General features: G+C 45.9%; 1 protein-coding gene and 1 long non-coding RNA gene across 3 annotated transcripts; both read right to left on the bottom strand.

Annotated features, from left to right (window-relative positions):
- Positions 1-4,294: 4,294 nt before the first annotated feature.
- Positions 4,295-6,245, bottom strand: LOC120810310 (uncharacterized). 2 transcript variants are annotated; one of them, XM_078098347.1, is made up of 7 exons: positions 5,958-6,245; positions 5,404-5,474; positions 5,084-5,260; positions 4,929-4,987; positions 4,802-4,852; positions 4,617-4,673; positions 4,295-4,523 (listed from the first exon to the last, which is right to left on the bottom strand). In XM_078098347.1, the coding sequence occupies exons 1-7, from the start codon at positions 6,128-6,130 to the stop codon at positions 4,356-4,358; spliced, it is 756 nt and encodes a 251-aa protein (XP_077954473.1). In that variant the 5' UTR covers positions 6,131-6,245; the 3' UTR covers positions 4,295-4,355. The 2 variants fall into 2 exon arrangements, with proteins under 2 accessions (XP_077954473.1, XP_077954515.1); XM_078098389.1 differs by having other exon boundaries at positions 4,391-4,673.
- Positions 6,246-20,297: 14,052 nt separating this feature from the next.
- On the bottom strand, positions 20,298-25,189 carry LOC144383071 (uncharacterized). The gene is made up of 2 exons (XR_013450525.1): positions 24,841-25,189; positions 20,298-20,553 (listed from the first exon to the last, which is right to left on the bottom strand). It is a non-coding gene; the product is annotated as an uncharacterized LOC144383071 (long non-coding RNA).
- Positions 25,190-26,116: the final 927 nt, after the last annotated feature.

Here is a 26,116-nt window from a genome sequence, read left to right as displayed (position 1 = left end):
AGATAAAAAGAGGAAGTGTGTGACTGAGGCGCGAGGATGAAGTTGTTATTATGATGAAGGTATGCTGTCGGAAAACCAATCACAGCCGGCCTGCTCCCAACTCGGCAGAGGAGAGAGAAATTGCCATTCCCTCGAGAAACATTCATTTCCTCCCCCCCTCACACACACACACAGACAATGCACACTCTGACCAGCTACACCTCACACGGCTAGAGGGAGCTTTAGCTTTAGAACGGTCCAAAGACACATTATTAGCGAAGTAATTGCAAGTTGAAAATGCTGCAACAGCAGGCTTGGGGTCAAAACACACACATTCGCATTGTTTGGAATGTGCTTAGCAGTTTTACGGGCATGTGTTTATTTCAGTCAATACTGTGCTGTCTGCATAAATGGACCGCCAGGAAGTATTGTTTTTATTACTTCCTAAATGTACTAAAGCCTCCCACAGGACGTCTTTCCGCTGTCAGTCGCTATATTGTACGCTGGGTTACAGTTTCCCAAAGCAGTTATTCACGGTGTATCGTCTTCTCCCATACGTGGTTCTGCTGTTTGGGAGCAACAGGGTTTAAAGAGAGATTTCAGCAGCTCATCTCTAACTGCTTCGTCTGGGGGGAAAAGAGAGAGTGGCGATCACCGGGGAGAGAGTGAGTCACCCTGAGATGCCCCCTGAATAATTTGGGGGGGGTTTGGTCTTTTTAGTAAGCTTGCTCCCCAGACATCTACAGACAATAACCCCCCCACAAACACACACATGTTCTCACAAAATGGAGAGATTACACAGGCATACTGGGTGTGATGCGACGCAGAAAAAGCTAACCTTGAAACGCAGGTGGTTCTCCTTTCAAAGCTCCAACCGTTTGTTAAACCACAAGGGGTTAGAAATATAAATAGATTAGAGTCTAGATAAAGGTGATCAGAAGGTAATAGTATAATCAAATCTCCAGTTTATTAAGAGACAAGCTTGATGCTGGTTACTAGATGGAACTCCTTGTGATAACTGGACACTAAAGGATCTCCTGACATTTCGAAAATCCAACTGGTCTGCAAGCTACAGCAGATACATCTATTGTTAAAAACACGCCAAAAAAAAACAGTGTGAGAACTGCCGAATTTAATGATTGTAAATAAGAATATTAACAAATCTGAAACTGCCAAGCAGGCAATCCATAAAATCCTCAATCAATCCATTTTAATAAGCAGATGTTGGACAGCATGCAAGTTTATGTGGACTTCTGGGGATTTTCTTTTTTTATTGGCATGTAAATGTTTTTTTCAAACTGTTTTCAAAGATTGCCCACAGACAAATAGTACTTAGGTAGTGGTGGGAATGAATGAGATGTTTTGATTGTTCCATTGTTAGAGTAATTTATGGAAAAGTCATGATTAGTTCGGGAGTTCATTGTCGACCCTTAAGACAACACAAATTTCTCTGCAGTTTGAGGGAAACACTACACCCTCAACACTTCCGAGCAACCTACCTTCCAATTGCTGTGATGTCTTGTGGAAAGACATTCATGGTGTATCGTGGTGACAATGGTCTGCTGCTTAAAGGATGGCCTCTCATAGGTACCCCGTGGCCCTTTATCACTGTTAACTCTGTTTGCGGTGTCCTGTCATTTAATCTTTTACAGATGAATATAATGAAAGTAACTTTTCATATAGTTGCCATAATGAAATAAGGATGAAGCAGTTGTGCATTGTGTGTCAGGTATCCTCCTTCGTGAGGGGTTGGTTTTGTCTGTCTGGAGAGGTTTTTTTTTTGGGTGTGGGATGTTTCTGTGTGTTCACCAGCCAGCGTTCATTGGGGCGTGACGTCAGCACTGCGGTGAGAGCCAGCTGTTTTCCATCAGCATCTCCCACCTGGCGCTCCCTTCCCAATCAGGGATGAGTTGTGCTGACGGACTGTTCGTCCCGTTCTGTATGTGTGACTGCCAGTCCCGATCAGTTATTGCAAGTATTAGTGTATTTTATTGGACTGTACCAACATTCTGTTTCCCGTTGTTGCGGTCTAGGCACCTGGTGGTTGGTGTTCCCCTGTGCACTCACCTGGACGCCTAAACACGCTTGTTCCCTCACTCTCAGATCCTAAGCACCTGCACCGTACCTGGGATTCCGGACTGCCATTACCAGCGTCTTATTCTGTTCATTATTTTCCCCAAGAAAACAATTCATAATGCATGTTACTAATTACTGTAAAATGTATTTCTCGGGTAATGGAGATGGAAGCCAGTTGAACTTACCTTTGTCTCTGTGGATGAAGCTGGATTCAACTTGGCAAGAACACAACGCAGGAGAAGAAATGTGATTGGACAGAGAGCAACCATGGATGTCCTAGGCCAGAGATGATGGTTTGCTGTTGCACAAACCACTCATTGCCCCCCTACAATACAGAGAGGCTTATTTCTTTTCTTACATTCTTTTTGAATGACCTGCATAATCGACTGCCAACAGAGAGAAGGGTGTGGAGACATTTCGCCTGAAGACTGCCAGGGTTGGATTACACATTCTAGAAGATACTTTATAAGATGCATTGCCAGAGAGGACCAGGGGCCTGTTTCAGAAAGGAGGTTAAGTGAAAACTCTGAGTGTGTTAACCCTGAAATGAGGGAAACTCTGAGTTTTCTGTTTCAGAATGGGAGGTATGTTAAACCTGAGAAAGCAGAGTAAGTCAAGCCTGTTTCAGAAAGAGAGGTAACTTATACTCAGAGTCAGTTACCATGGCAACTTACTCTGTGAACCTAACCTGGTCGGGAGCAGGTTTTCTTCGGGAAACCCAGAGTTTATTTCGTCTCCTCCCCTTTTTTAAAGAGGAAGTGGTATTTAATCACCTCATTCATTCTTTCGGTATTCATTCATTGCGCACATTTCAGTCACGCAGAGCGCATCAAATCAAGTGAATAAAATGGCATGTCCTTTTATGGACGATCCTGTGGATGAAGAGGCTGCATTAATCCGTAGGGAGTTGCATTTACGTCGGGAGAGGATTTTGAGACCCAGAGTGGATTTTTTGTCATATCCATATTCATTTTTATTTGAGCGGTACCGTTTTTCTTTACAGTCAATAAGATACATCCATAATCTCATCCATCCTTACATCAGAAACATCAGCCATCGCGGCCGTGCTCTAACATCCGAGCAGATGCTTTGCGTTGCATTACGTTTCTTTGCAAATGGTAGTTTTATGTATAACATTGGGGATGCAGAACATATCAGTAAGGCTACTGTTTGCAGAGTTGTAAGGAAAGTGTGCCTCGCTCTTAAGCGCTTTCTCCGAATTTTTGTGCTGTTTCCTGGGCACAAACCCGTGAGAGCCATCAAAGAGGAGTTTCACAGGATTGCAGGTCAGTGATGTATAAATCGGTTTAAATGAGGCTAACCTGATAAATGACGTTCAGTTAAGAGCATATTGCTGCGACCCCTGGAAGTAAACTAATAATAGAATTCCTTTTAGGATTTCCGAATGTGGTTGGATGCATTGATGGCACACATATTCCCATCATTGCACCTTCCGAAAATGAAGCGGACTATGTCAACAGGAGGTCCATCCACAGTATTAATGTGCAGGTACACTGAAAGCCTACTGTTTCTAATGGTCAAAGACTACATCACAATACTATAACATGTCTCATTCTTTGCATTGTCAAGATCATATGTGATGCTGCACATCTCATTACAAATGTGGAGGCCAAGTGGCCCGGTTCTGTTCATGACTCACGAATGTATCGTGAGTCAACGCTGAGCAACAGACTGGAAACTGGTAAGTAAATGCATGTATTTCAATGTATGCACTACACACTTACTGGGGAACTTCTATGCAGCTCTAAAGCAATGTGAACTTTCTTACAGGAGAGATTGATGGCTTTCTGCTGGGAGATAGGGGTTACCCATGCCGACCAACACTAATTACCCCTTACCCAGAACCTGAACCAGGCCCCCAGCGCCGCTTCAATGTGGCACACTGCAGGACGAGAGCCCGGGTGGAGATGACCATAGGCCTGTTGAAAGCACGTTTCCAGTGCCTACGTCACCTCAGGGTAACCCCTGAAAGGGCCTGCGTCATTATTGTGGCATGTGTTGTTCTCCATAATATTGCCATAATTAGAGGGGAGCAACACCCTGCCCTACAAATACAAGACCCAGAGGAAGACCCCATCAACCCGGCAGATTTCCAGGAGGGAAGGGTAGTCTGGGATATGATATGCCGAAATGTCTTCACAGATTAATACACATTATATCCACCACCACAACCAACCAACCACAAAATAAAATAAAAATGAATAAACACAAAATCACAGCAATTTATATGGTGTTCTTTATTTCCTAAACATAAAAAAAAAATAGAATTTAATATATTTTCAATACTTAGAATTCACCTGTGACCATGCACTCACCTCTAGCTTTAGTTTCAGAATCTCAATTTCCAGATCTGCCTTTTGGATCTGGCGGTCCAAGTATACAAGTTCTTTGCTGTTTTTTTCTATCTTTTTAATAAGAAGAAGTCTATATAACTCCTTAACTGGCAACTGAAAATACAGTAGATTACAGTTACATCATGTAGTTCTAAAATTCTACAATATTAAACTGTGGCATTTACTGAAAAAAAAAAATCACTGAACTGTGTTCATCTGTGCACCAGAAGTTGATGGACCATCCTCTTGCTGTTCTTCCACACTCTGGGGAGAGATAAAAATACCTGTTTATACTTAGATTTAAACTTAGATTCTATAGGCTACTCCACATAAAAAAGGTGAAGAAATGTGAATGTGTAGATCTTTTGATAGACACATAATATTAACATTACCTCTGTAGGCATCTCTGTGGCAGCAGAAACTGTTTCTTCATCCCCATCATCCTGTGAAGATGAGCATTTGAGTACACTTTATAACACTATTTGTAATAATTTCTGGTGTATTGAGTAGGCTACTTACAACTGCCTGTGGTTCTGTTGGGACAGGAGGCTCCAAAAGACTAATTTTACCATCAGAATCTGTTGGGACCAACGAAAAACCCACCCCAAAGTAAAATAAATGGAAATATCACAAATAGCCTATATAAAAACACAACACATAGGTAGACCTCTTACATTTTATGAAGGCACTTAAATCTTCTGGAGTGACTGGCTCTGATGAAGTCCCTCCAGGAATTCCCTCAGCCATTGGCCTTCCAGCATTCAGGCTCAGGGCCATCTCCTCTGCATTTGTCAGAGGTGGTGGTGCAGGTCCTCCCCCCGTTTTGCGAGCCTCTGCCTTCTTTCTGTTGGCTGAGTAGTCAAATGAGAATGAACATTTAGACCCATGTCAAAAATCCTGCTGCACTGCTAGACACTGGATGCTATTTAGTTATTTATATGTCAAATGTTTGTAAAGTCAGGTAGACTACAACCATGATATGTTCAAGCCTTACCTGATTGAATTATGTTTTTATATTTCATTTTCAGCTGCTGCCATGTTCTTTTAATGCCTGCAGGATTGCACCTACATGAAAATTAAAATTAGGTTGAATAACACACTGTTCTTCCAGTTTCACTTCTGATATTATAACAGTTGGGCAAGTCACTTATATTACTAACTACAACTGGCTTCTTCAACAGTGTAATTAGATTAATGTAATAATGACTATCTCTAGAAAGTATTGGTCTACTTATTACTAATTACTTTCTAAATCCCATATCAACCTCAACCACTTGAACAATACAAGGAGAGACAAGAAACTGCACTTTTAATGCTTTCAAATAAACATTATACAATTGCATGAATTATTCTTGAAAAAATATATCTTTTAAAATTTGATGTTAAATCCACTATTGTTTTATACAGAATTGCTTTATAGTTTATGCAGCATTTAATGCAATTACATCAGATTTTACTTTAAATTACGGAATTAAATTACAGTTTTTAGATTACATAGAAATTAATTACACACAACACTGTATAACAGTAATTCAAATGTAAACTTACGCATTGACTCGAGCAGCTATTTTCTCCCAAGCTAACTCTCTGTCCTTCGCCGCTGCAGCCGTGTTGCTTTTTTTTTTAAATATATGTTCGTACTCTCCATATGCTTGCATAAGCACATCCAGTTCTGCTGGTGAAAAATATGAAGACCTCTTTTTGACTGGCGCTGTTGCCATGGTGACTCGTAATATCTGCGCTCCATTGATAATGGCTTTTTATAGTTGTGGTGCACGCGCTTAACTCAGAGTAGGTCAACTCAGAGTTGATTGAACTAACTCATTTCAGCTGTTCTGTAACCAAAAACTCAGAGTTTCCCATCTCAGGGTAAGTCAACTCAGAGTTCAAGTTTTAACTCAGAGTTGGTTGAACCTCCTTATTGAAACAGGCCCCTGATGTGATGTTTGTTTATGAGAATGTTTGGCCAAATACAAGAGAGATAGGACTAGAACCTTCAAAGGACTTTACAATGAGTAATTAGACCACACGTGTTGATTATTCTTTTTGTTGTGGAATTTTAGGATTTCTTTTATATAAAGTACCATATTCAAAGAAAACCAATTATTTCTAATTCATTCTTGTTAAATACGTATGCTTTAGTAAATGCAAAGGGCGACGACCGTGGTGCATGGAGTAGAGAGGGGGCTCCTAACACTATCCGCCAGGAACCGCAAGGTTGGCGGTTTGAGCCGCAGCTGCTCCATGTCCCATGTTGAAGTGTCCCTGAGCAAGACACCTAACCCCTAACTGCTCCCTGGGCATAAATGTAAAAACCCACGAGTTAAAAATGTAATGGAAGTCGTTTTGGATAAAAAGCGTCAGCTAAATAACCTGTAATGTAATAACAAATCTTATTCTATAATAAAATACTGTTTGTAAAAATTAGTTCAAACTTTGAAAGTTCATAAATCTCCCTGTTGCTAGTACTTTTTAGGTCAGTGTGTTATGAGTGAAAAATCTTTCTGAATGAAAATCTGTTGCCAGTGATTGGTGGAACGAGCCCGTCATGTAGGTGGCATCCGGCTCCACATCAGTCACCAGCAGCTGGTAGCTGTAGTTCAGCAGAAGGAGCTTTGCAAGCTAATAAAATGCATTTACTGAAGTAATTAGAGAAGAGGTAAACTTGTTTTCTGGTCAAAACCTAAATTTCAGCTTGATTTTGATCAAATACAAATAATAAAATGATCCATGCAAATATCTGACTATGTATAAAGACACAATACGTCAATGCAGGGTTCAAGAATGAAAACTTTTTTTTTTTTTTTGTCATTTCACAAAAAGTGGAAAGCAATGATGCGCCGTGTGCCACGATTCTTGAAGAGTAAATGTTCCCCCCTACAGACACAATTTTAAACTATAGTTTTTCATTTGCACTTATATAGCTATATAAGTGCAAATGAAATGATGGACCTTTTTCAAGGAAAAAAACACAGCACAAACACTCGTGTGTTTCTGTTTGGTCCTCGGTCCCTTTGCTCAGCCGCAGAGTGTGTCTCAGAGACCTAAGGGCTGGCAACACATTGGCTGTCCCTGTCACTTTGAAGCACTGGTCATCATTGTTGTTGCCACATTGGATCAATCACACAACAGAGCCCAAATTCTGCATAGCTCAGAGACAGTTTACCAATGGTGCTATTGTGTCTTGCCTTGCATACCGTAGCGGCCCAGGGCATGGAGGCAAGATTCAGTAATCAAGGCACAAAAGGAATCCTCTAAGTGGGTGAAGGGGGATGGTGTCAAACTATAAAAATAAAAAAACTTTTGGCATCAATGTCTACCCCCTGTGTGGGGAGAGCCGAAGAGAGAGGTGAGCCCGCTGGAATACTTCCCATCCGACACAGCTCCTCTCGAGAGGTTCTGCTTCCCAGTTCAGTGAACAAACGCTCACTTTAATTAGCTGCAGGTGTCACCAGTGCCAGGTGCCGAGTGGTTACAGCACCTGCACAGGAGAGAAGACTCTCTCCATCCCCTCCCCCAACCTGTGCCTGGGGATCCGCCCCCTGTGCTGTGTAGTCACCTTTGTCCCCTGGTTTGCCAGTCCCTTGATTACACTATATGTATATATTGTGTAATCAAGGGACTACGTTCCCCAGCAAGATAAAAATCGGTATACAGTCAAAATGTTTTTATATCTTGAACACCTCAGTCGGGATTCATTTGGGGATATTTTTCCAAGACAGATGTCCTTCCCCCACGGGCCAAGTAGAACAGCTTTGCATTTTCTTTTAAAATAATAGAAAGAAAGGAAGGAAAAGGAAGCTGTGGGATTAAAGTTGGACACAGAGCTTAACCAATTTAAAAGGAGCATGATGTTTTCTTATAAACAACTAAAAATAATTTACAAGACTTTTGAAGCTCATTGAATTTTAAACAGGGATGATGGAATTATGACTTAAATCTAGTCACAATATCTTTGTAAGCTACTTTTACGAAGATAACATGAAGAGGTGACCTGAATTATTCATGAGGTTTTTATTTCTTTTTATGTTTTAGTTTTTTCACACTACAATGTGGCCAAAGTACATCAGTCTCGGGTAGAGCATGGATCGGGACGACTTTTTCTGTCCGTGCCCGGCCCGCGTCCCACAGAGTTGGGCCCGAGTCCGACCCGAGTCCGACAGCCTTTAAACTATTTTGTCCGAAAACGACCTGAGCCCGACGGAGTCGATGCCTCAACTGTTCATAATAATGACACATTCACAAACGGTTTTTTTTTATAAATAGCTTGCCTTTATTAAACTCCGGCATCAACAGATAAATATACTCGCTCAAACAAACAAGCGCTGTTTGGGAACCGAGGTTCTACATCATGGGAAGCAGATGTTGACTTCACTACTTATTAAGATATTTTAAATATGGAATGTTCAATGTCTTATCGCGCTGATGTGTCCGAGCCAGACTATATTTTCTAAATATTTATCCGGACCCGGCCCAACCCATCGGGTCCCGACGGGTACCGACGGGCTCGGGTCGGGTATCCACCTCTAGTCCCCAGCACACATGTGCAATTAAAGATGCATCTTGTGCTTAAAATGTGAGTCCGGATTGATTTCTCAGAACTAATAACAACCAGGCTGTGTTACTAGTAACTACTCCAGCATTGTAGTGCTCATTAGGAATGCCTGGCCGCTCTGTGCGAGCTTATCCCTTGGCCACCAGAGGTGCTGCCTGCAGTGTTGTCGAGAAGCGCTAATCGCTTGTTGACTCCAGGGAAGTTAAGAAGAAATTGTAGTAATTAAGTCAAGAGGAAAAAGGGAATTCCCAGGCAGGTGCTCTGTTTTGGCCAACCTAAGGGAGACCGGATGACCAATTTAACATCAATAGTATCCTAAAATATATTTTATATATTTGAGGCAAGAAATAGGTTGTCGTTTGACAATTTGTGTGTTGTGAGACATGGTGAGTGTTTCTTCTGGCCGGTGTGATGTGCTTGGTTTTGAGTCGACCGAGTTAAACATGCCAGCCGGGTTACAAACTTTCAGCAGTGCGTATTTTAAATGTATAATATTTTGCATTTATAATTTTACTTTATTACAGGGACTGTTAAGTGTAGTTTAGCGCTGTAATTTATAACTGGTGAAGAACGAACCCAGATGCAATATGGCAGACAGCAGTTGTAGTTCCCAACAGAGTATTTTATTTTCCTCAATGCAACCAAACAGTCACCAGGAAAAGACGTGGTCGGGGACAGAAGACTGGGGGAATTACCAGGGCAGGCGCAAGAAGGGGTAGTCCAAGACAGGCAGGGCCAACACCGCTGGGAACTATGTCCAAGAGAAAATGCAGGAAGGTCTGGCATAAGTGCAGAGAACGATCTGGCAGCGAGTGAGTGAGTGGGGTTTAGATACTGAAGGGAGTGAGTAGAGTAGACAGGTAAGTGATTGGGCTGACAGGGTGAATGTGACTAGCAGGTCTACAGAATGAACTGATTAGGTGGAGTGAGGGGTGGAAATGACAGGGAAGGACTGACAGTAATTATTAACTTAACTACATTTATTTAGGAATGTGCATAATAAACATCAACATGACACTTATCTTGGTGTCCGTCCAGCCACCACAGCACCCCGACCCCTGGCTCAGAAAAAAATCATCTCCGCCACCAAGCCTGATTCATGTCAAAATGTGGATGAGACAGAGGAAACAGTATTCTTCCTCTCTGTCTCACTGGCTCCCTCTATCTCACTGCATCTATCTATCTTCGCCACAGGCTACTCTTTGTTATAGGGTGCACAATTAAAAACTTTGCCTCAACACTGATTAAAGGTTTATTTAATCCAACCTCTTTCTTTGTGGGGGAAGTTACAACGGGGGGTGGCAGTGGCGCAAACGGTACAGCCGACGAGGGTGTGGTGCAAAACAAATTGATATAAAAAAAAGACAACCAGCCTCTTGTCTGTCAGAAGTTCGCGAGTTTGACATATGTGATTTAGACTGTTTGTTCTGTCCACTGAATGTTATGTTTTAGCTTTTGAAGATGCATTTTGGTTAAAACTGGTAACCGATTGTGGCAGCCAAAATGTTGCTATTTCATATGAAAATAGATGGATTAGGTGTCCGTCACACGACTGGATGGGGAATAATTTCAATCTCGGCTCTTTAAGAGATTAGAATCAATTATATCAGAACTAAACGTTTCTTTATTTTAAGAAAAGGAAAAAAGAACATATCTTTTCGCCCAAACCAGGGTCCACCGTTTTGGTATCCCTAGTATAACTTGTATACAGTGCTGTAGTGGTAAAATTAGAGGTGGGTAAACTTTTGTGATCATACAGACCTCGACGCGATGCGAAGCAACGCAACACAAAGCGTCGCGACTCTGTAAAGTTGTCCTGGCTATATTGCATTATCTTATCAGTAAAAGTCATATACAATCAATGACAGTGAATAAATGTGTTAGTAGTTTGTAGTTTATTAAATTTAAGAAAACAGTAAAGAAAAGTATGTCAACACAACACAACAAGACAATTGCAGATTAAGAACTATCTACATATGGAGTCTCCCTTTTACAGTAGTGCCCAGAGGGCCTCCTTGTCCTCCACGTCAGGTCCTGCCTTGCACAGAGGAGCCGGGGTTCATGGCTCCTCTGTGCTTCTCCTCTCTCTATTCGACCTGGTGTTTCTCCTCTCCCTGTGCTCTCTGCATCATTACCTGTCCTATCACTGCCTGAAAAAATATGTTGAATTTAAGAGTTGTGGGGCTGAGAACACCAGTTAAGCAGCCTGTCAATAACACTGACAACATAAGTTAAAGGAACACTCATGTACTACCTATGTCATCATAAATAGCCTATACAGCATGTTTTTTTTTCACATTGAGAACTGACTTGTTTTCTAATATATGTTTACAGTCTATTTCGCTTACAGGCTACTCTACACCTTTCATGACTTCAAATAATTGATTAAGCATATAGGCCTATTCAGTGAAGCAACAGTTTTGCTCCCCGCTCACGTTTTTTATGCGAGAGCAGGCTGTCATCATGAAAGTAAAAAACTAATATATTTGTCCTTGACCGCGAAAATGGAAGATTCTATAGCTAAACTAAAACATTTCACTTAGCATTTCTCTTAGCTATGTCTAACTGTCTTGCACATAATCTGTCGACAATTTTCCAATGAATTAGCCTAATCTGCAGCAATATGCGTGAGGATAATTACTCATTTTATTAGGCCTATTTAGATGGGACCGGGAAGGCTGGCTTGTTACCTGCATCATCGTATTTGAAAGCATGTTATTAATAGCGTTTGTCCCTGTCTTAATGCGATGTTGTGCGAACCAAAACAACGTTTGAAAACGTGAATTCATCTTCTTCAGTCTTACTTTGTACTTGAGGCCTTTTGCGGGCATCTGTGGGAGTGGGAGCACTCGATGGTCTCTTCAAATATCGCCTGATATCCATTGCGGTAATCCATTCCGAACAGGTAGGCAGGCAGGCTAATCCAGTGGTCCCCAACCACCGGACCGGTACCGGTCCGTGGGCTGTTTGGTACCGGGCCGCACCACAGAAAGCTTATATATTTTATTTTGAAAATTGACCGGATTTTCTCCTAATCATGTGCGCGCGTCACTGGCGTTTTTCTTGTCCTTTTACCGTGCACGACCAGCGAACACAGAGCGCACGACTACTACCCCCCCGTCGGCCGTTCCGCCCGCAACGACTACTACACCCCCCCCCCGTCGGACCTTCTCGACCGGTCCGCGAAATATTGTCTGACATGAAACCGGTCCGTGAGGTAAAAAAGGTTGGGGACCACTGGGCTAATCCACAAGTGTTTACATACCTCCTGGATCCTGATTGGTGTCGCTGCTGCAGCCGCAAGGCACTGATTGGATGCTCACAGACCGTAATACAGCGCAGATGAAAATGATTCAGACTACGGCGTTTAAATGTTCAACAATAGGAAACGTAGTCTTAGCTGTTTTAAAATTACACCAAGTTTATTTCGGTTTATTCCAACGGAAGAATACAAGGCGCAGGTAACTTTGAGGTGCGTAAACGCCACTTAGAGGTGGGTAAACGCTATTTAGAGGTGCTTAAACGCTATTTCCAAAATTCCAGAGGTGCGTAAACGGCGTTTACGTGTGTTTACCCTCCACTACAGCCCTGCTTGTATACATACAACATACAAACAACCCAAACTGTTTAAAGACATCCTTAAAGAAACCCCAGATAGCAAAAGCAAGCCGCGCCGCTCTGGCGGTATCATAAACTCCGGAACTGATATGCAAAAAGGATCCGGGGCGGGCTCATAATAATACATTTTATTCATGACTGAGTAGTAGAATTTTGTTGTCAATCCAGAAGGAGACAGGCAGCCAGTGTAGTGAGTGTCCATCCTACGATGAGTGCTATGTGTTCATATTTCTGGACTCTCATCAGGATCCTGGCAGCGCTGTTTTGGATGTATTGTAGTTCCAGGATATTTTTGTCAGTGATTCCAGTTGAAAGTGAATAACAGTAGTCCAGTCTTGAGGTGATAAAGGCATGGACAAGCTTCTCTGTATCTGACGGGGTCAAAGTGGGGCAGAGTTTGAAGATGCTTTTGAGATGATAGAATGATGTTTGCACAGTCATTTGGATGGAGGATGACTGGCGTGGAGTGCCAACAAAAAGGGCTTCGGTTTTGGAACTGTTTAGCTGGAGAAAGTTGTTCATCCATGCCTTTATCTCCTTAAGTCAGTCGGTGAGACATGATATGGCTGCAGATGGGCTTGGGGCAGTCTTGATGCATCAGCATCCAAGATGAAGATCCGGCCCATGTCCGGCTTGAATCTGTACCGGATTGTTCTTCAATGCTCTTCTCAACATCCCCACTGAGCAGCCTATGTGACATGATTTGTGTCATGTCCTTTGATGGTTTCCAGGGAGGAACTCTAAAATAGATTAAAAACAGTAATATTATATCTAATATGCAATAGAATGTTTAAAAAAAAAATGCCATCAAACTGCCTTAATCTTTTTTAGCACTTTGTTCCAGCTGGACTTTTAATACAATTGTAGTTATTTATGGGTTTTTAGTTAAAAATAAAATCCTCCTTTTAAACCATGCTTTTAAGTCTTGTGATCCATGCTGTTCTTCCTCTGGTGAAAAATAACCTGTTTTTATGGAGACCTAGACTCTGCAACTTTTCTGGCGTTGCTGGTACCTTTTTTTTTATAAATGTATCTTATGTTTTATTAGATTTTAAGTCCCCCGCCTCACAGGGCAGCTCTTACTCACACCGGCTTTGGCTTTCTCTTTATTAGGAATTGCCTCTTCCTGCTGTAGAGTGGATGTGTGCAATACTGTATATTTTGTCATCCTTTGTCTTACTTCGAAGTAATGACCTAAAGTCAAAATAACAGAATTTAACAGAATAAATTCAAATGTTTTTCCCCTCATAATTATAAACAAGATAAATTAGGGCCAGTTCCTCTGCATTTTGGACAGCCCTATCCATTCTTCGGTCCCCCCCTGTAACGAGGCCCTGTCCACTCTTCTGTCCCCCCTGTAACAAGGCCAAAGTCAGTCACCATCATTCTATCTTCTATCACCTCTGTAGCACCACTGCTACGGTTTGGTTCCTGATGAACTCAATAAAGTAGAACAGCCTGAATTATTAAGAGAAAAAAACGACCAGTGTCAGTCACAGAAATACAACTTTCTGTTTAACTTTAGAAATCAATACTTAACAATGCTCTATTGGCAGGAGTATGTGAATTAACTTAGTGCTTGAAAACAGAGGCGTGCAGTAAAATGTGATTAAACAGAAATGGGCTTGTTGTACACATTGAAGACAAGCTTACACAAAGTACTTGCCAGGGTTAGCTTTACCTACGCACAGCATAGCTGTAGCCAAAGTGACTCATACAACACAATGAGATCTGCATGCAACTTTACCTTCCTCTTTCAGCACAGCACAATGCGCACAACAAAGAGACCCTACATCTACTAAGCATGGGGAAACCCGCTCCTCCAGGCTGCCTGTTTTGTGCCTGCCGCGTTTTCCCCAATTCAAATATTGCAGGCCCGTAACAGGCCGCCGAAATCTAGGACACATGCAACTGTACCCAAATCGTGTCCTCAGCAGGTCCCCCCTTTGACGATGATATTTTAGTAGGCGGGGCGGATACGGTGCGTATGGCCAAAACCAGAGCGGACTCCAGGCTGGATCTGGCGGGCTGACTGCGGATCCGGCCTGGAGTCCACTGCTGTCTGGGGCATAACATGTCATGAACCACTGCACTAGATTTGCACTCTAAAGATAGTTATATATTAGATATTACACCTGGAACAAAACTGATATTGACCCTCTTTAGTCTCACAGCAGATTGTTACAGAAGTTTGGGCCTTGGACAAAAATGTGTTGTTCCTACACTGACTCCCTGAAAGCAGCTACTTATATTTCCCATTAATTCTCATTAATTGCTGGCACACGTCAGACAGTAGTGTGTAATGGCCTCGTTGTTTGTCCACTCACCCAAAGACCCACCTCTGTTCCTCTGCAGGCAATTTATCAGGTTTTCTCTGTGCACGTTGAATTTGTCAAAGAGGTATCATCCACCAAATTATTATTTAAGTTATTTAATAATGCTTTTTGTTCCAAATTCTAAAATACACATTTTAAGTAAATCAAAAGTCTCAGAAGACTAAATAAGGAGACACCCTGATTACTAACAGGGTTGTTTGGAGGCTGCTCTGTGTGTGCAAATTGCATGTTTGCGCACCTGTAAGTCTGTCTTGCTGTGAGTTTCTTTTGTGCATAATATGTACTATAGAGAGACAGACACAAAATGTCTGGCATTGTAGATGCTTCTCTGGCCTCCTGGAGACTAAGCTAAACAGATGTTAACCTCTGTTCAAGTCCATTTGTCCAGAGACTACTCAGAGAGAACACAGACACATGCAAGACCTACATACATCCATATATGATGCTGTTCACACAGAAGGCATGCTGGACCTAGGTCTTCATATGCACAAGAATTGACCATCTGGGGTCAATCAGAAGCACATGTTCAACCAGAATAACTCTGGTCACATAGACTTTATTTCATTTCTCAACACATCTGAAAATCTATACTAATAATAATTTGGGTTTGAGACTGATGAATTTATAATATTACATAGAATGTTATCAATCCCAACATGCATGTACAGGAGACATAACATATCTCTGCAGCAATGAACATAGAAAAGTGAAGCTTCTCAGTGATCTGTGATATTTTAAAACAAACAAATGCATCAACAAGGGGCTGTGGCAAACCAGGGCTAGCATTCTGCCCCTTCGGGCCCTATCTCTGGGTTTCCCCAAGACAATTCGTTAAGGATCTAAGACCCCGACCGGGAGGAGTATTTTGTTGTTTTCCGACCCTAGACCCTTTCCCCTACGTTATCAAATAAAAGGATCATTTTTGTCATTGGACTAATGTGTCTGTCTATCTGATTCGGAAATCTTGCCTCCACATCCCCTGGTTTGCCACAGTGTCTGTGAGGAACATTATCACTGCAGCTCTGGCAGGGTTGCAGTATGCTGGCTGTCCTTATTTTAAGCTTAACTCACTATAGAAATATGGGAAGCTTCGTAGGACACGTTATATGTTATGTCAAAAACATTTTGAGGAAACTTTCCCATGTATGTTTTTTGAAAAAGCTAATTCAGCCAAGTCATTATATTATCTAAATCATCACTGTCTTCTTTTATTGAACTGATTGAAATGAGAGCAAGATAAGCAGGATGCTGATGGATCGAGGAGAAGAGGGATATGCATACATGGATCAGCAGGAGGGGAGAGGTAACTTTGATCCAAACTAAAGGTCAGTGTGGATCAAACACTGATCCTCAATCCTCTGTACTACTGCCAACATGCCACATCGTGTGTCTATGTGTGTTCTGCAGTCCTTTCTAGAAGTCTGGAGTCCCTACGTTTCTGCTTCAAACAGGATAGGTCAACTATTGCCACACATGAATGCGCGCGCGCACACACACACACACACACACACACACACACACACACACACACTTAACTGGTCTCTTGTGGCTCTAAGTAGCAGTAACACAACGAGTCTCTCCGACTCCCTCAGTCTCCCACGTTATCAGCTTCTCTTCAGATTAATTGGTCGTTTGAAGGCGGAAAACCATTAGTCACAACAGGGACACAAAAACAGCAGAAGATCCATTACATTATGTTTGTAAGCAGAGAAAATGGGTTTCTTTATTTGTTTATATTTTTTGTGATTCATCTGAATTACAAAACAAAAAGTCTAATTCACGGATGATTTAAGTTTTCTGAAAATGACTCGCTACTCCAGTCACTGAATTTGGAGCGGGAAGTTGTTCACAACGCTTTCTACTCGGGTAGAAAGGGTGTCACGGTGTGGTTTTATTTCCTGTCTTATTTTTTTAGTTTTCTGCTTCTTGTCTCCCTGGGTAACTTCACTTCCTGCCTTGTCCGGTCATCCCCTGTGATTGTCTGATTGTTTCCACCTGTGTCCAATCACCTGCACCTCCCGAGTGTATTTAAGCAGTATGTGTCTCTTGTCACTAGTTTACGTCATTGTCTATGGTCCTGGATGTTCGTAGTTCCTGGCTGCAGTTTTTCCCCTGGTTCCTGTGTGTGTTTTTCCCCCTTGGCCTTTTGCGTTTTGCCTTTTTGACTATTAAAGTCTCTTTTGTTTAAGAACTCTGCATTTGAGTCCTGCCTTCCCACGCATCCTTGACATTGGGATGTTTTTTATAACTCAACCGTGCTTCATTCTTAAGGTAATTGATCTGGATGATAGGAAGATAAAGGGACTATGGTGCCCCATTTTCTGAGCAGTATAGATGCCAGGTAACATTAAGCAGGCTACTTGGCAACGGGTAATTCCTCATTTGTAGCGTCAGGAAAGATCCTCAAAGACGGCCAGTGGATAATTGGGAGGGTGAGAGAGCGAGACATTAACAGAATGTCTGGCACTGAAAAGGAGGGAAACAGAGGGATGGAAGCAAAGACTTTCAGTGTGAGATTTGAACAGCAACAGCGGAGGTAGCAGCAGGTAGAGCTATGGAGATCAGAACTGACCAACACCAAACCAAAAATGTTATCTTAAATGCATTTGTCAAAGTTTCGGAGATTTGGCTTGAAATGACTTCTTTCAGACTAGCGCAAAGAAAAACATCTACATATTTGGTTGTTTGCTTTACAGTCCATCGATTTCTCCTACATTCACACAAAGTTACTATTAGATAACACCTTGTGTGCATTTTTATACATAGATTTTCAGAAAATAATTGTCAAATTGTATCAATTTGACAATCAAGTCAAATAGGAAAGTTTCATAGTGAAAAACCCGGGGCATATATATATATATATATATATACACATTTTTAAGTCTGTTGACTATTCTCATTTATGGAGTTATAAAAAGATAAACACAAAACTACCTATATAATACCTTGAACTCTGTCAACAATGAATCATGAAAAAACTTAAGATGTCATGTATGTATTAGTAAATTTTAATTATATCAAAGCTCATGTCAAAGTAAATTTATATTATCCTAATAAATATATAAAACATTTTCCCTGGACATTCTCACAGATTCCATCAACTGGTGAGACTACGTGAGATACGTGTCATCATTAATTGTCAGTTTGGGTTTGAGTGTGTTGATAAATCTAGTGTCTGCGCGTGTGTGCTTGCGTGTGTGACTATGAGTGAGGTTGTTTATCAGAGGTGATGTTAACAGACAGGCCTCCTGTTCTGAGATGAATGAGAAGGCAGATTGTCGTGAAGCTGATGAAGTGGCCTAATGCTCATTAGACGGCTGCTGATGGATGCTTTACAATGTTAAGGCGGCACTCCAGTAATGATGAATAGAGCTCTGTTTTTAATGCAGCCGCTCTCTCTCTTTTTTACCTTCCCACTTCCAGAGCAAACAAGAACCCTCAGTGTTTATTGAATTATTTTATTTAATAAAGAAAGGCTCATTAAAACAAAGTAGCACTAAGTGTGCTTGTGATCATGTCTGTCAATAGCACAAGACTAGTCAGACTAATTGGTTGATGCTAATTATGGGCTATATTTTCAGCCAACCAGAAGAAGTTGCTACGTTGCTTCCCACCCATTAGTAATACGTAATCAGGGGAGAAGTGAGGACTTGAAATGGACAGATAAACCACTGCGGTTGCCTGCCTGCTGACAGTGAGAGTGAACATGGAGGATTTGGGCACCACTGGAGGCAACAGGAAAGTCGCCTTCTCTATTCAATTTACAACCCAGGCTTCAGTTTGTCACAGCATTGTACTCCAATATTACAAAAAACATGAATCACATTTTGAACTAAGCCACATTAACCTCTTAGAAACCCTAAGCAGATACAAAATGCAGAGTATTTGTCTAACCTGTCACTGCTATAAGCTTGCCAAATTAGCTTGTTTCTAAAAATAAGGATTGTTTATTTGTTCTTATTCTTACATTGATTGAACGTTAAGTTTGTTACGGTTTGGGTTCATGTCTGGTTTTATTTTGTAGTTCCTTGCCTCTGTTCTCCCTCGGTCACGTCACATCTTGCCTTGTCCTGTCTTCCCCTGTGATTGTCTGTCATGTCATGATTGTTCCCAGCTGTGTCCAATCACCTGCACCTCCCTAGTGTATTTAAGCCATGTGTGTCTCTTGTCACTTGTCGCATCATTGTTCCTTGTTGTTACTTGTCAGAAGCCCATGTCCGTGTCCTTGTCCATGTTCCTGTCTCCTGCTCCCTGACCTCGTTTGTGCAATCTTGGAGTTTGGAGTTTTTGGACTAATAAAGTCCCTTTTTGTTCTCTGTTAAACTCTGCGTTTGATTCCTGCCTTTTTCCCCAGCATACCTTCCTGACACAATGACGCAACCTTTTAAGGTCTCAGCAGGGTTTTTTCCCCGGGAAGAGTTCAGGGGAACCCGTCTGGCTATGGGCGGTCGATGCAGTCTCCCGTGGGCCACCCGTAATGGGGGAAAGGTCCTCCCTGGGGTTCCTGGCGGATCGGCCGCAGCGCACAGACTTCCGCGCTGGGCCGCAGCGACCTCCCAACCCCGCTGAGCCGCAGCAATCCCTCGACCCCGCTGGGCCGCAGCGTATCACGTCCCGCGCTGGGCCGCAGCGGCCTCCTGATCTGGCCCCAGGACTCCAGGCCTCGACCCCGGTTCCGGCCCCAAGACTCCAGGCCCCGACTCGGCCAGTCCCGGCCCCAAGACTTCCTGCGCCCCCAGCAGGTGACCCCGGCGTCCTCACGCGCTCCGCAGTCGGCGCCCCGGAGCCAGACTCCTGACGGCCCAACGGACCGACCCCCAGAGGCTCTCCGGCCGACTGACCCCCCGCAAGAAGCCCGCCGGAGTCCCCCGGGTGGCCCGACCTTCGTCTCTGTTTTGCCTCCCTCCCGCCCCTTGTCTGTTCCTGTCAGGTTAGGGCCACCTAGAATTTGGCCCTTGAGGGGGGAGTTCTGTCACGGTTTGGGTTCATGTCTGGTTTTATTTTGTAGTTTCGTGCCTCTGTTCTCCCTGGGTCACGTCACTTCCTGCCTTGTCCTGTGTTTCCCTGTGATTGTTATGTCATGATTGTTCCCAACTGTATCCAATCACCTGTCCTCCCTAGTGTATTTAAGCCATGTGTGTCTCTTGTTACTTGTCGCGTCATTGTTCCTTGTTGTTACTTGTCAGAAGCCCATGTCCTTGTCCATGTTCCTGTCTCCTGTTCCCTGACCTCGTTGGTGCCTTTTTGGAGTTTTGAGTTTGAGTTTTTTGACTAAAGTCCCTTTTTGTTCTCTGCTAAACTCTGCGTTTGAGTCGTGCCTTTTTCCCCACCCAACCTCCTGACAAAGTTAGCATTGATGGAGTGTGCTGAAATGTACAATTGTCACACTCACCTGCCAGCTCGATCGTCCACACCTGCCCCGCATCCACAATCAGTCACTCTCCTGCCTTCCACACCTGCTTCGCATTCACAATCAGCCCCGCTACATAAGCACTGCACACCCAGCCTGTCATTGCCAGATTGTTCTTCGCGTCATGCAAGTCTCTCCAGCACTCTACCTCGGACTGATCTCCCGGTTTCGACCCTGCCTGTTCCCGACCCGTTCGTCTGTCTCCGCCCCGGTGAGCACGTCAGCCTTCTGTCCCCGACCACGAGTCCTGCCTGTGCGCCTTGGACTGCCCGGCGCTTCTGCCCTTGTGCTCCGGATCCCCGACCGGCCCAGCGATCGCACCAGCTGTCTCCCGGCATCTCCTCCCCGATCCTGAGGACCGCACTCTGCTCTGCCTCTCATTGTGCCCGAACGCCTGCTGTGAGGCCGTGTTCAAATAAAGCGTTAACCGAACACTCCGTGCCGTTGTGCTGCATTTGGCTCCGCCACACGCCCGTGTCAGTACAATCTGGCCACAAGATGGAGCCAGCGCACACCGGTTCACCACAGCAGCGCTTGGAGAGAGTCGAGGGCGCCCTCGTGCAGCACGAGGCGCTCCTCACATCCACCCTGGCTGAGGTGCGCCAGGCGACAGCCGCCAGCCAACAGGCCAGCGCCGCTCAGGAGCAGACGTTAACCGCCCTGGTCGCCCAGATCCAGCAGCTCACACTAAGGATCTCCCAGATGGAATCACAGAGCCCTCCAGCTGCACCTCCCGCAGCTGTATCTCCGCCGACTCCACCCGGCCCCGCCTTCGAACCCCGGATAGGAGCTCCAGAGCGCTACGGCGGAGACCCAGAGACCTGCTCTCCCTTCCTGACCAACTGCTCCATCCTCTTCGCCCTGCAGCCCCACACCTTCGCCTCCGAGGAAGCCCGGGTGGCCTTCGCCATTAATCACCTCACTGGGAAGGCCCGTCTGTGGGGAACGGCGGAATGGGAACGCCAGACCCCCGTCTGCAGGTCATTCCAGTCCTTCGCCGCCGAGGTCCGAAAGGTTTTCGGCCCACCAGCTCTAGGCCCAGATGCCGCCGGCGGTCTCCTGAACCTCCACCAGGGAGACCGTGCGGTGGCAGATTACGCCATAGATTTTCGCACCCGAGCCCGCCAGAGCAGGTGGAACACCGTGCGACGCCTACCTGCGGGGCCTGGAGGACTATGTAAAGGACGAGCTGGTGTCCTTCGACCTACCCACCTCCCTGGATGAGCTCATAGAGCTTACACGGCGAGTTGACCGACGCATCCTTGCCCGGCAGGAGGAGAGGCGGCAGGGAGGGGCTGGACGCCTCCAACCCCGCCGCAGCAGTCCGCCACACCAGGCTTCATCCCTTCAACCTGGACCCCTGGTGGAGGACCCGGAACCCATGCAACTCAGCCGGACCACCCTGTCAACCATGGAGCGCCAGCGCCGGCGCAGACGGAATCTGTGCATGTACTGTGGGGGAGAGGGACACTTTGTCTCCAAGTGCCCGGGAAAAGCCAAGGCTCACCAGTGATTGGGGACGCACCGGTGAGCCCTCCTTCCAAACTGTCCCCCATCAAGAGACCAATCTGCCGCTGCCGCCTGCTGGTGCCAGGGGGTTCCCACACCCTGGCGGTGTTCATTGACTCAGGGGCCGACGTATCCATTATCAATAGCGAGTTAGCCCGGCAGTTGGGGATTGAGAGAGTGCCTCTGCCTCAGCCCGTGCCCGCCAATGCCCTGGATGGTCACGCCCTCGGAATGGTGACCCACCAGACTGTCCCTGTCCAGATGCTGCTCTCCGGGAACCACCATGAGTCTTTCTTTTCACATCCTGGACTCAACTCGGATCCCGCTCCTCCTGGGGTTCCCCTGGCTTCGCCGTCATAACCCACACATCGACTGGGCGACAGGGTCCATCCTGGGGTGGAGCACAGCCTGTCATCAAGTCTGCCTGAAACAAGCCCTCGTCCCCCAGCCCCCATCCTGCCCCACTTCAGCCCCGGACCTGGCGGGCGTCCCGGCTGAGTACCACGATTTCAAAGAGGTCTTCAGCAAGTCAAAGGCTACCTCCTTGCCTCCGCACCGGCCATATGACTAGGTCAATGGCACGACCTCCTCCCTGGCACTAGCCCTCCCCGGGGCCGCCCTCCCCGGGGCCGCCTCTACTCCATCTCGGCCCCAGAGAGAAAGGCAATGGAGGATTACATCAACGACTCTCTGTCCGCCGGCATCATCCGTCCCTCCTCGTCCCCGGCTGGGGCTGGGTTCTTTTTTGTCCAGAAGAAGGACAAAACGTTGAGACCCTGCATAGACTATCGGGGCCTCAATGACATCACGGTAAAGAACCGATACCAGCTCCCCCTCATCTCCTCAGCGTTTGAACTCCTGGAGGGGGCCACTGTTTTCACCAAACTGGACCTTCGAAACGCGTATCACCTGGTCCGCATCCGAGAAGGGGACGAGTGGAAGACAGCTTTCAATACGCCCACCGGCCACTACGAGTATCTGGTCATGCCCTTTGGCCTCACCAACGCCCCAGCTGTCTTGACAAGTTTGTCTTTGTATACCTGGACGACATCCTAGTGTTTTCCAGATCCATGGAGGACCACATCCACCACGTCCAGGCGGTCCTCCGAAGACTCTTATAAAACTCGCTCTTCGTCAAGGCCGAGAAGTGCGAGTTCCATGCCCCCTCCGTGTCCTTCCTTGGGTACATTATCGGTCAGGGGGACATCCGCATGGATCCGGCTAAAGTAGCCTCTGTCACTGCCTGGCCGGTGCCAGAATCTCGAAAACAGCTACAACGGTTCCTGGGGTTCGCGAACTTCTATCGCCGCTTCATCCGAGGGTACAGCACGGTGGCAGCCCCTCTCACGGCTCTCACCTCCCCCAAGGTCCCTTTCCGATGGTCACCTGCGGCCGACTCCGCCTTCCAGACCCTGAAGAGCCGCTTCACCTCCGCCCCCATCCTGCGCATGCCCGACCCAGAAAGGCAATTTGTAGTGGAGGTGGATGCCTCGGATGTTGGCGTAGGGGCCGTCCTGTCGCAGCGGGCCGCCGACGACCAGAAACTCCACCCCTGCGCCTTCTTCTCTCGGCGTCTGAACCCCGCAGAAAGAAACTACGATATCGGCAACCGAGAGCTCCTGGCAGTGAAGGCGGCTCTGGAGGAGTGGCGGCACTGGCTGGAGGGGGCCAAACAGCCGTTCCTGGTGTGGACCGACCACAAGAACCTGGAGTACATCAGGACGGCCAGAAGACTAAATTCCAGGCAGGCCCGCTGGTCACTCTTCCTCACCCGTTTCAATTTCACCCTCTCCTATCGACCAGGTAGCCGCAACATCAAGCCCGATGCCCTGTCTCGCCTATTTCTGAAGGGGGAGGAGGAGGGTACTACAGAGGCGGACACCATCCTTCCCCCGGCTCGCCTGGCGGCTGCCATCACCTGGGGAGTCGAGGAGAGGGTCCAGGCAGCTCTGGAGGAGCAGCCGGGTCCCAGCGCCTGCCCACCCAACCGACTCTATGTCCCAAGGCAACTCCGGTCTGAGGTGCTCCAGTGGGGTCACAGTACCCACCTCACCTGCCACCCAGGGATCCAGCAAACCAGAGAATTTCGCCGGCGCTGGTTCTGGCGGGAGTCCCTGAACCAAGACGTCCAGGAGTTTGTAAAAGCCTGCCCCGTCTGTAACCGGAACAAGTCCTCCAACCAGGCTCCGGCTGGACTCCTGCACCCGCTTCCCGTCCCTCATCGCCCCTGGTCCCACGTATCCCTGGACTTTGTAACCGGCCTACCACCATCTCAAGGGCACACCGCCATCCTCACGGTGGTGGACCGGTTCAGCAAGATGGCGCATTTTATCTCCTTGCCCAAGTTGCCGTCGGCCAAAGAAACTGCGGAGGTGGTCCTTCGCGACGTGTTTAGACTCCATGGTCTCCCTGTGGACGTGGTCTCAGACCGGGGACCACAGTTCACCTCGGTCTTTTGGAAAGAGTTCTGCACCCTCATCGGGGCCACGGCCAGCCTGTCCTCGGGGTTCCACCCCCAGTCCAATGGCCAGACGGAGCGGAAGAACCAGGAGATGGAGGTGTCTCTCCGGTGTATGGTCTCCAGCCACCCGTCGACCTGGTCCAAACAACTAATGTGGGTGGAGTACGCCCACAATACACTGGTCAGATCGTCCACCGGCCTCTCCCCATTCCAGTGCGCCCATGGGTACCAACCACCCCTGTTCCCAGCCCTGGAGAGGGAGGTCTCCTGCCCAGCCGTACAGACCTTCATCCGCCAATGTCGGCGCGCCAGGGCCAACCTCCAGCGGTCGGTGACTAGATACTCCGCCTCTGCTAACCGCCGACGCTCCACTGCGCCCACTTACCGGGTGGGCCAGAAGGTCTTGTTATCGACCCAGGACCTTCCCCTTCGCGACGACTCCAAGAAACTGGCCCAGAAGTTCACTGGCCCATTTGAGATTCTCAAAAGCCTGTCATTGCCAGATTGTTCTTCGCGTCATGCAAGTCTCTCCAGCACTCTACCTCGGACTGATCTCCCGGTTTCGACCCTGCCTGTTCCCGACCCGTTCGTCTGTCTCCGCCCCGGTGAGCACGTCAGCCTTCTGTCCCCGACCACGAGTCCTGCCTGAGCGCCTCGGGTTTCTGTTGCCTGCCCCTTGGACTGCCCGGCGCTTCTGCCCTTGTGCTCCGGATCCCCGACCGGCCCAGCGATCGCACCAGCTGTCTCCCGGCATCTCCTCCCCGATCCTGAGGACCGCACTCTGCTCTGCCTCTCATTGTGCCCGAACGTCTGCTGTGAGGCCGTGTTCAAATAAAGCGTTAACCGAACACTCCGTGCCGTTGTGCTGCATTTGGCTCCGCCACACGCCCGTGTCAACAATGCTGAAGTACTTATACTTTCTTGCCCACTACATCTCAGAGGGAAACATTATTTTTACTGTGCTACAGCTTTAGAAAGATGAAACAATTATTGCAATAAATGATGATGAAAAGGGATGAGCACACTATTATGCGCTCTTCAACATGCCTTTACTTTGATAGTCCTGTATGTATAAACACGTCCACATTCCTGTTCTGTGCCAGGTACAGGTTTAAAAAAGGGTGTCTAGATATACAAATCATGATGTGTTAGATTAGGCATATTGTGTGATTTTTATGTAATCAAAAGAGTGGAATGTAATGGTAAAAATATAATACTACCATAATGTCTGTTGTAAGCACCTTGAGTCTTCCTTCGGGTCTTCCTCCATCCTCCTTGCCTGCCTCCATCCTTTTAGCTTAACAAAATCTTGTTATGCTAAAATGTTAACCCTGTCGATGTATAAATATATTTGTGTTGATCTCAAACAATAAGAAGAAGCTCGCTGCTTCCTATCGATTGTATAGCTGTTGCAGACCTCTTCTTCCTTGCAAGAAATAAACAGAAAATACAACTTTATAGACTTAGAGACTTTATAACTGATTCCCGATTGCATGAGAAAATCTTCCACTACCATTCTCAATCGTTTGAGGAAAAATTGAGAGTGGTTGTATAGCACACCATACTGATAGAACTAAAGATTGGCATGAGACTAAACATTTGCATGAGACCGTGTGGTGAATAACGTGCATGCATTAATGAACGTTACTTAGGACAAAGAAAACCCGGCGTTGAGTGCAGGTTAACCGTTGCATTATGGATGCCCGAGGGAAAAAAAAGAACTTAATATATTTCAATCCGGAGAGACTTGTTGAAATTTGAACAATGCTTTATTATAACAGGTATAATATGATATTACAAGTTGTTTGGGGCTTGGAC

This window comes from Gasterosteus aculeatus, chromosome 1 (genome assembly GCF_964276395.1).
Source record: "Gasterosteus aculeatus chromosome 1, fGasAcu3.hap1.1, whole genome shotgun sequence".
NCBI classification, from domain to species: Eukaryota; Metazoa; Chordata; class Actinopteri; order Perciformes; family Gasterosteidae; genus Gasterosteus; species Gasterosteus aculeatus.
This window is presented reverse-complemented; position numbering and strand designations above follow the sequence as displayed.

Bases quoted from the DNA above. Each gene is read 5' to 3' on its own strand.
- LOC120810310 (XM_078098347.1), bottom strand. From the start codon at position 6,130: ATGGCAACAGCGCCAGTCAAAAAGAGGTCTTCATATTTTTCACCAGCA. The intron at 5,261-5,403 runs GTAAGGCTTGAA...TTGACTACTCAG, and splicing joins TAAAAACATAATTCAATCAG to CCAACAGAAAGAAGGCAGAG. The intron at 4,853-4,928 runs GTAAGTAGCCTA...TCATCTTCACAG, and splicing joins CAACAGAACCACAGGCAGTT to GATGATGGGGATGAAGAAAC.